The sequence below is a fragment of the Vespula vulgaris genome, chromosome 7 (genome assembly GCF_905475345.1).
Source record: "Vespula vulgaris chromosome 7, iyVesVulg1.1, whole genome shotgun sequence".
NCBI classification, from domain to species: Eukaryota; Metazoa; Arthropoda; class Insecta; order Hymenoptera; family Vespidae; genus Vespula; species Vespula vulgaris.
In genome coordinates, this window is record NC_066592.1 from 8825001 (window position 1) to 8835000 (window position 10000).

The window sequence follows — 10000 nt, forward strand, 5'->3', positions numbered from 1 at the left end:
ACGCCAAGCATCAAGCCTCTCAACGGCATCGGTACACAGCGAGACTTAAAAATTCTTAAATTACAATCTATTGAACACCGTTCCTTTTATTATTGATAGTCATAATCAAACAATCAGTGCATATAAAATATACTAATTCTACCCAGCGTCAGAAAAGACTCGTCTTCTCTAAAAAGTTCCCTATAAAATTTCATCGTTTTCATCTCTGCTCTTTTATTTATTTATTTAATTAATTAATTATTTATTTATTTATTATTTATTTATCTTCATTTTTTTATTTTCCTTACGCACTTTTTCTTTTCATTCTTTTTATAATTATTATTATTACGCGTCTTAATAAGATCTTATAACTCTTATTTGGCACTAGAATGCGATCGCCGTCAGCGCGTTTTTTCGAAATAGAGGGATATGCGCATGCAGGTATATATGTACGCACGTACGTACGTACGTATGTATGAATATTATGTATGTATAGATGTATTTATGTATGTATCTATGTATGTTTGTATGTGCTTAACGCGCGCCCGCGATCGCCGATTTTTGTTTATAATAACAATTTATTCTCTCTTCTTTCTTTCCTTTTTCCCTTTTTATTAAATTATTATTATTTTCATCTTCGCATCGCTTTCTTTCTTTCTTTCATCGTCATTATTTATGTCGCTTAAAAAGGCACCAAACGGGGGATTACTCCGCTATACATTATTTACTGGATCCCACTGAAGTACGTTAATTCAACGTATATACATATAAAATTAAAAGTCAACCGCTTTCGTTTCTTTCTTTCTCGTCTTTTTTTTAACTCTCATTTTCTGACGCATTCCTTCAAAACTGCAACGACGTTAATAGGTTTTACCAACTAGCGCTAAAATATATTCGATATATAACCTTTGTTTATATATATATAATATAATATAATAATATATATAATATAATTTGTAATATAATAATAATTAATATAATAATAATAATAATAATAATAATAATAATAATAATAATAATAATAATAATAATAATAATAATAATAATAATAATAATAATTGATGGCGATAATGATGATGACGACGTCGATGATGGTGATGATAACTGCAATAATATAATGTGTTTGTGTGTATTTGTGTGTAATTACACCCACACGCACCTACACAGTGAAACGGCTAGACGGGAGGCAGATGATGTAGGTAGACAAAGGTACGTAAGGACAAAGGGTAAAAGGGACGATGCGACATAAGACAAAGAGTGGTGAAAAATGAAGAAACAGTGTGTGTGTGTGTGTGTGTGTGTATGTGATAAGTGCGAATCTGTGAATATTCTTGTACGTAGTGTATGTGTCCGTTATGTGTAAATGTGTTAAAATCTATCCGATAGTACAGTCTGCTTTTTAAGCCTCATCATTTACTTCTTCCGTTCTCTTTCAAGGTGCTTCTTTGCAATAGTCGCCAGTGCCAATGACGCGCGAGAACTTAATGGTAAAAGTTTATTTGACTAACATTCCCTTTTACGAAGGGCAAATGAAGAAAAAGGAAAGAGAAAAAGAAGAAAAAGAAAGTACAATAAACACATTGGCACGACACACCCTTGCAAGAAACACGGGTATAAATATAATATGCTCTATTTAATAATTTTTTTCTTTTTTTTTTCCTTTTTTCCCCTTTCTTTCTCGCCTTAATGCATTTTCATTTAAACCCACCCCACCCACAATGCATAAATTAATTAAAATATGTTCATAACATGAAATTCTTCAACGAGACGACTGCGATACCGACCACGATTGACGTAAGAGAATAGTTTTAAACAAAAAAACAAAAGAAAAAAAAAACAAAATCATTACGCGTTTCGAAAGCTCACTTTTTATATTACTTTTTCTTCAATTAAAATCAATAAAACTCGTTGAAATAGCTGCATTGTGTTACAATATCAACGAGTCACGTCATATATAAACACTTTCAACATGTGATATCGATATTCTACGTATTGATTTTTCCTATTTTTTGTTTCCCTTTTCCCCCTTTTTTCTTAACGAAAGATACAAGCAACATTCTCTCTTCTGCATCCAAAACGCCTTAAGACGACACGTCGTTTTTTCTTCGTTACAAAGATTTCGGACGATTTGAACTTTGAATTTTGTACCGCGAGAGAAAATGTTTTACCTCTCGTTAAACGATAAAAGAATCTTTATCGATTCTCTGCCACTCGGTGCGAACATTCTCTTCCGTCGATATAATGCGATTTATTATTAATTTTCAACAATCTTAATTCTAAAGTATAACAACGTCGAAGGCAACGCGTGTACGCACGAAACACGAACGTCGGCGTAAGATTAAATTTTAAGAACACGTTTTCGATATCAGTTACTACGTTCTTCTCGCTTATTTCTTTTTTTTTTTTTTTTTCTTTTGAACACATTCTTTTTTTGTACAGACATCGATTCTTAACTCTTTGGTCACGAGCCTTGAAATGCCACTAAGGAATTTGGAATATACATTCGGAGATTGTGCTACTTGTAAAAAAACAAAAGACTCTTTCGTAGAAATAAATACGCTGTACAGTTAATTCACGTATCGTTGTAAGAGGGAAAAGAGAAAAAGAAAAAAAAAGAAAAATAAAAATTGAAATAAATAAATAAAAAAAAAAAAATAAAACAACTACAAATAAATAAATTCAGCCGATTTGTATAAAACTTGGCGATATGTCGAGATAAAAGTCAAGGAAATGAATTTTTCTTTTTAACGAGTTTCTCTCGCGATTTTCTCTTACGCCAAAATTATTGATCGTGGTCATAGTAGCTTCGGATTTTTATATATACATATACATATACATATACATGTATGCATGCATCCATACATCCATACATCCATATATCCATACATCCATACATCCATATATCCATACATACATACATCATACATACATACATACATACATATATACATACATATATATGAACTAATAAAAATCGTACATCTCCCCAACGGTAACTCTATGAAAGGCCTACAAATCCGACCAACGATCATCGAGCGAGCTTAGTCACTCGATTTATTTTACTTTTGTCCATTTTTCTTTTTTTCTTACATACGTTTAACACGTCAAGCCGACTAATATAACGATACAAACTAAAAGAATCACCTGATCAACCGGTTCGCAGATATTTATTTATTAGAGACGTATATAGATTTGCAGGCGATCCAGGAGCATCTCTATACCCTGCTATTTATTTATTTATTTATTTATTTATTTATTTATCGTATATATATATATAATCTAACGCACGATATCTCCTCATTAACATCGTGCTTTCTTTGCCCTCTCGTAGAGTCCTCCTACGTAACATCGTTTATCTTTCTGCCATCTAAAATTGAGTTAGTCTTAGCCTCTCAGTGATTATCAAATGTGAGTGTATAACTTTACTTATTATTTTGTTTTCTTTCTTATCTCCTCCACTATCTCTCTTTTCTTTTTTTGTTATTTCTTTTTCTTTGTTTTACTTTATTAATCGATATAAGCTGTCTAGCCGCTGCCTCTTTGCACTTTTTGTGTTTCGTGTGTGTGTGTGTGTGTGTGTGTATGTGTGTCTATGTTTATTTGTTTGCTTGTGTGTGTGTGTGTGTGAACAAATATCAATTTATATCTTTTTCATCTTTTCTTTTAGATCCCCATATCCCTCCCATTCGCTAACCACCATAAACAACGATCACTTTGGACGGGTTACCTTCGACCCATCTCCCGAACACATAAAGCGATTCTTTTTTCTCTTTTTTGCTTAAGTTTGACTTTAATCGTGTTTCCAAGACGAAATATTTCAATTTCAGGCGACGAAGTAGTTCTATATATCAAAGAACGAAAACGATCTCAAGCTTTACCTTTAAAAATCCATCAATCTATAAACACACACACCATCGACGGTGATAGCTGTTATTCTTTGGTCCATGAAAGTTTCAAATATATTCTCGTGATACAAAATCGAGCCCGAGAGATATGGAATATGGAAAGCACACGTGCACATGCAACGACACGTTTCAGCCCGATATTCCCATTTTCTAGCTTCCTATACATTACTCGTTTTTGTTTTCTATTTTTTTTTCTTCATTTGCCTCCTATCGAAAGCATAACATCAAAATCTAATTCGTTTTCCCGATTATACTTTTCTGGCGACGATATCTTCTAATATTTCTAATAATATATACATATACATACATATATATTATATATATATATATATGTATATATATAATACATACATATATGTTTGTATATATATGTATATATAATACATACATATATATGTATATACATATATATATATGTATATATATAAAAACGCATATTCTCTTATATTACTCTTATATCTCTCCCATCCAGATTTCTAATTCTCTTTATCATTCCCTTCCTTTCTTCCATTTTTTCCCTGTTCTAATCTTTCTAAACGCTTGATATCTCTCGAATATAACGAACGAACACGAACAGTAACACTGGTCGCAATCGTGGGCGACAGCATAGAACTTTTCAAGTACAACTATCTAATCCCGTCGTCATTCTATTACCACCGCTACACACTCTTTTCATGCGAGTGTTTTAATTTTGTTTTTATCTGTTTTTCTTTTATTTTAATACATACATATATATATATATTATATAAAGTGTATATATATATATATACATATATATATATATATATATAAAGTAACAACGGAGAAGATTTCGGTTATCGTAATAATTAATTAATAGCTGTAATATTGTAATTATACTATCATATAGCCTCTAATCGTGTCTAACGTCTATGTCCAACTAGTGAAAAAAAATAAAAATAAAAAAAATAAAAGAAAGAGAAAAATTTGTATACAAATCGTCGTTTCGGTCCCCTCTCTCGCACAACAACAAACGATTCATCGTCGTCGTTGTCATCGTCGACGTCCTCGTCGTCATCGTCGTCGTCTTTGTCGTCGTCCACGTGCAAGGCAGATTCCCGTTTGCGAAACCTACCACCCGCGAACACAGATATTGGTTGGAGGGAGCCCCGACGAAGTGTAACGTGCAAAATATTATTTCATTACAACTATGATTGTATATTTTAGTGCTTTTTTCTCGTGACTAAGCCTACACACCATTGCCATAGTCGTAACCCTTTCGGCCGAATATTCGAAACTGTTTTTCTTTCTTTTGTTTTTTCTCTTCTTTTTGTTTTCAAAGCTCTCGCAGTTGCGTACGTATCTTTTATCTCTCATCCTCGAATCCTTTTCCAACTCCAAGCGTCAAGAATTTTTCAGAGATAAAATATGTTACTTTTGGGAAAAGTGTCTCAAATTCTTTCTCAATTTTTCTTTTCTTATTTTTTTTTCTTTTTCTTTTTCTTTTTTTATACTACGTCGAACGACTCCGAGCGATCTTCAGGATTAATTTCCTACTCTTCTTATCTTTCCCCCTTTTTTCTTCTATTGATACTATCTTGAATGAATCAAAGACGAAAGTCAGTTCCCGATACCGAAGGTTCGCTCCTTCTGGAAACACGACTTGATATTTTTAAAACGTGATATCGACAATTACTCGAGATAATATAATATATATAGAAAATACAGTCGTCGATTGTTTTATTTTATTTTCTGTAAGCGATCTTTCTTAAATCTTCTATAGAAAGACTAGTAAATTTTGTTTCCTTTCTTGATATCTCTTCAATTCCATCTACTACATCTTTTCTTTTTGTTTCCAAGCTCCCTTCCCACCCCCAACCAACCCCTATTTTAAGAAGATATAAGCGCAACGAGGACAGGAATGCCACGCACACACACACACATACACACGCGTGCGCGGTTGTACTTAAATCTTAATAACTTGCCCTGAGACGCGCACAGAGTTCGTAAAGATCAATCGACGACGACGACGACGACGACGGCGACGGCGACGGCGGCGACGACGACGACGACGACGACGACGACGACGACGACGACGACGACGACGACGACGACGACGACGACGACATCGACGACGTGCAGACGACGTGCAGACGACGTGCAGACGACGTGCAGACGACGTGCTTAGCTCGATCGGGTACGATACAGCATGGCACGGCGTTAAGTTACTACTAAAGTGCCTTCAGTCTATCCAATGTCAGTACTATCTTGTATTTGGTGTCGTTAAAATCGTCCCTCTACAGTCTTTCAAAAAAATTGCATGCCCCGCTCCAAAAATTTTTCGTTCGACATCTCCTTCTGCCTTTTAACACCCCTCCCAAAAACCTCACCCCCTCTTAATATACACGTCACACGTCTTATCGCGTAACAATGTTTATAGCTCACTTCATAACTCCCTTACCCTCCTGCCCCAGTTCCTCTCTATTCCTGTCTATATTTTATCATCGATAAGAATTACGTGCGCTACTAACGATAAACCGCGATAAACCGAGCTTTTCGAAGAAGCTCGTCTGGAAACGGCTCAACAACATGGCGGTAAACGGTCGTCGTACGTAATATTGCATTTACTCAGTCTACGTGGTTCCCTTATTTACTTATAATCGCGTACTTATGCATCCAAAACGATCGTGTTTTATATATAACCTCGTCTTAAGCGCATGCTATCATTCTTTTAGAAACGTATCAACTACTACACGTACAACACGTTTGATTTTCTTTTTGCGTAATTATTATTTTTATACTAAGTCTCTCAAATAGTAAATATACTCTCTTTCTGTGATTAGTATTTTCTTCCTTGTCACATCTTTTTTGTTTCTTTTGGATTTTTTTACAACACTTATTCCCCCCACCCCCCTAATCCCCAGTTCGTATTTTATAACCGCATTCTCTGGCCGTCGCAGAACAACGCGTAACTATACGTCGACGCGACGCCACCAGTCGAACGGTTGTTATTTTAATATAATAATAAATTTTTCTTTGTTAAATTCATATAATCATCTGTGTATAATCCGCTAAATCCCTATGAGGGAGGTATGCGGTAAAGCTCGTTCGTTTTGTAACTTTAAATGTTCCACGCGTGCTCAATATTTCTCTTCCTTCTCTCCCACCATCATCGAAGAAAGTAGAGCCCTTCGATCTCGTTATATACGATCTGTTCTCTTCGTTACACCTTTGACTCGATGATAAATCTGAGCCGAAGAAAGCTATAAACCTCAACTAAAATCATGCTAGAAAGGATTTGCTTTCGAACCATATAATTTCGTCCAAGGCAGCCATAATTATTCTTTAAATATTCATCTCCTCGTCTCTTGCGTCACTCTCGTGAAACAATTAAGCATAACTCCTCTTTTTCCGAATCCCTATTACCAGAATCTTTCGATCGATCTAACCTCACGAGAACATAGGTCTTCTTTCCGTTAAAGATTATTTCTCGTGTCAGCAGAAGCGATTTTAATGATCGCATTCTGCCTCCTCTCTGCGACTCCGTTATTCTCATCTTCATTTTCTTATTCCTTATCCTCTTGTTATTGCATATTCGATGATGCCGATTACTTTACGGTGCGGCAGCTCGCAGAGAGGAGGCAACAGCAGATGATCGCAATGAACGATTTCCGAATCATGGCCATTCTTGGTAGCGGCCTACCGTTGTTGACCCATGCTACTACTGCCACTGTTACTGACATTCATATGCGGCTTAAGACTATGAATGATCTTAACGTGGGCGACCATGTTGTCCTTTCTTGTGAACTCCTTGAAGCAGACCGGACATGGATAGTACTTGACGTTAGGCTTGTGCGAGGTGACGTAGTGCCGACAAAAGTTGCTGATGTGTGTGTAGGTACGATGACATACGGTGCACCGATAAACGTCGCCCTCTTTAACGCAAAAGTCTCGCACCGAGCCCTCCGTCCTCTCGTTTTCGACCTTAAACGAACCCTCGAAGTCGCTCTGACTGATCTCCGACTCGCCGGCGACCAGATTAAATATGGCACTGCTCAGATTGTCTTTCGACATTTTCTGCTCCGACTCCGAGTCGGAATGTTGGGGATCCTCCCCCGCCGCTGCCGCCGCCGCAGACGTAGCCGATTTGCCCTGTAGACTCGACGCGCTGTACTCCTTGCGAAAGCACTTTTCAAAGTTGATGCGTATATGCGTCGGCGATTGCGAACCACAGCCACTCGACGTTTCCTCCGAGTCTGCAATTTAAGAAAAGACTCCTCTTTAAGATGTTCTCGCTAAGCCCGCATCGTATTTTATTTCATTCCTTATTATATCTCACACGTGTTTTTGATAAATAATATAATTATAGTAATTAATAATAAAGATCAATTATTTTTCTATAATGTAGATTATAACTAATTGATATACGATTATATAAAAAAAATATATATATATACATACACACACATATATATATATTATATCTGAATAAATATATATACATGTATGATATGTATGTATATACATATATATGTGTGTATATATGTATGTATATACATACGTACGTACATACACACACACACATATATATATTTACATATATATAAACGTATTACTAAATTTGTGGGGGAAGCAAGAGGAAGGGTAGAGCCAGCAAAATGTGTCACCGAAATCTCGAATCGCGCTATCTCGTCTCGTACTTCAAATACTTTTTTCTTTTTCTTTTTGAATTCAAATTTGATTTCTTTTCGTATGTTCTCTAGGACGTCCGTACACGTCGTGTCTTTTATCCTTCTTCCGACTTTTTTCTCTTTCGCTCGATCATCCTCTCGTTGCCGCTCTCTTTCTACATTTCTCTCCTTTATCTCTATCTCTATCTCTAACTCTAACTCTCTCTCTCTCTCTCTCTCTCCCCCTCCCACTCTCTCTCTCTCTTTCTCTCCCCCCTCTCTCCCCCTCTTTCTCTCTTCCTCTGTCTACAATTCGTTATCACGGTTTTCGAATTTTAAGAACCAAAAAAAGCAAAAAAAAGAAAAAATTTTCCGCCACCGCTACACGATCGTGCAATTTCGCATTTTTAAAGAAGTCTATCTCTTCCAACCACCCACCCTCTCCACTATATAATGGCGAATCACGCTCGCATATTACAACATATTGTTCTCGATTTTTTTTTCTTTTTCTCTTCTTTTTCTATCCTTTTCTCCCGTTGCAATATATACACGCTCGTACGCACGTTAGCACGCACAAACGAATGGATTTCTCCTTCTCTATCTTTTTGTTCGTTCCTATCTCTTTCTCTCTCTCTCCCTCTCTCTCTTTCTCTCTCTCATTTCTATATCATCTACAATGAGATATACATTATACGTTGTCCGCGTTATATCCATGGTAAAAAACAATAAAAAAAAAATAAATAAATAAGTAAAAAAAAAATAATAAAAAAATAAAAAAGAATATGCAAATAGAGCGTTAATTTCTCGAACTACTTGATTCGTTCTTTTTTTAAATCATAGAAAAAATATAGAAATACCGATGCGACTTCAGTCCGTAGATTTCTTCACATACACACATAAGCACACACACGAACGCACGTAGGAGAGCAAACGAAAAATTTGCGCGCATACGTACGAATGTGTTTCAACTACTTTCTGCTATTCTACTATTATCGTTAACGATTAAATGATCTACGTATATGTATTGCAATAATATATACAACGAAACACGTCTATGCACGATCTTTCCTTAGAGAATCTTGCGTACGACGCGTGAGAATTTGTTCGTCCTGTCCAGTTCTGTCTTGTCTTGTCCATTCCGTAATCCATCTCTACGGGAAGACACGATCCATCGAGATCGAGGACGCTTGAGAGAAAAAAGTACGATTTCTAATTTTCGTACATTCCGCTTTCGGTTTCATATATTATTATAAATAATATATGCGTAAAGTTTCTTTATTTTCTTTTATATTATGGATATTTACTTGGCTTTCTCTTTTCATCAACTTATTTATTCTGGCATTTTTGAAACGATTCTTTTGAATTTTTTTTTTTTTGGTTTTTCGTATTTTACAAAAAAGAAAACGTTTTTCGTTTAAGCGGCTGGCCTCCCTAAGTTCCCACGCTTCCCCCGCACAAAAGATTAATCTCTTGTAAATTCAAACGGTG

At 35.6% G+C, this 10000-nt stretch overlaps 1 protein-coding gene across 7 annotated transcripts in view; it reads right to left on the bottom strand.

Moving 5' to 3' along the window:
• LOC127065199 (protein tramtrack, beta isoform) overlaps positions 1-10000 on the bottom strand; it is a 47021-nt gene that overhangs the window by 16260 nt on the left and 20761 nt on the right. The window contains exon 5 of one of the 7 annotated variants that reach the window (XM_050997228.1): positions 1-8098. This exon is cut by the window's left edge and continues 3191 nt beyond it. The exons of the other annotated variants lie outside the window; for them this stretch is intronic. Within the exon in view, the coding sequence (XP_050853185.1) occupies positions 7542-8098 (557 nt within the window). The 3' untranslated portion in view covers positions 1-7541. The remainder of the gene's footprint in view (positions 8099-10000) is intronic. 7 annotated transcript variants of the gene reach the window in all.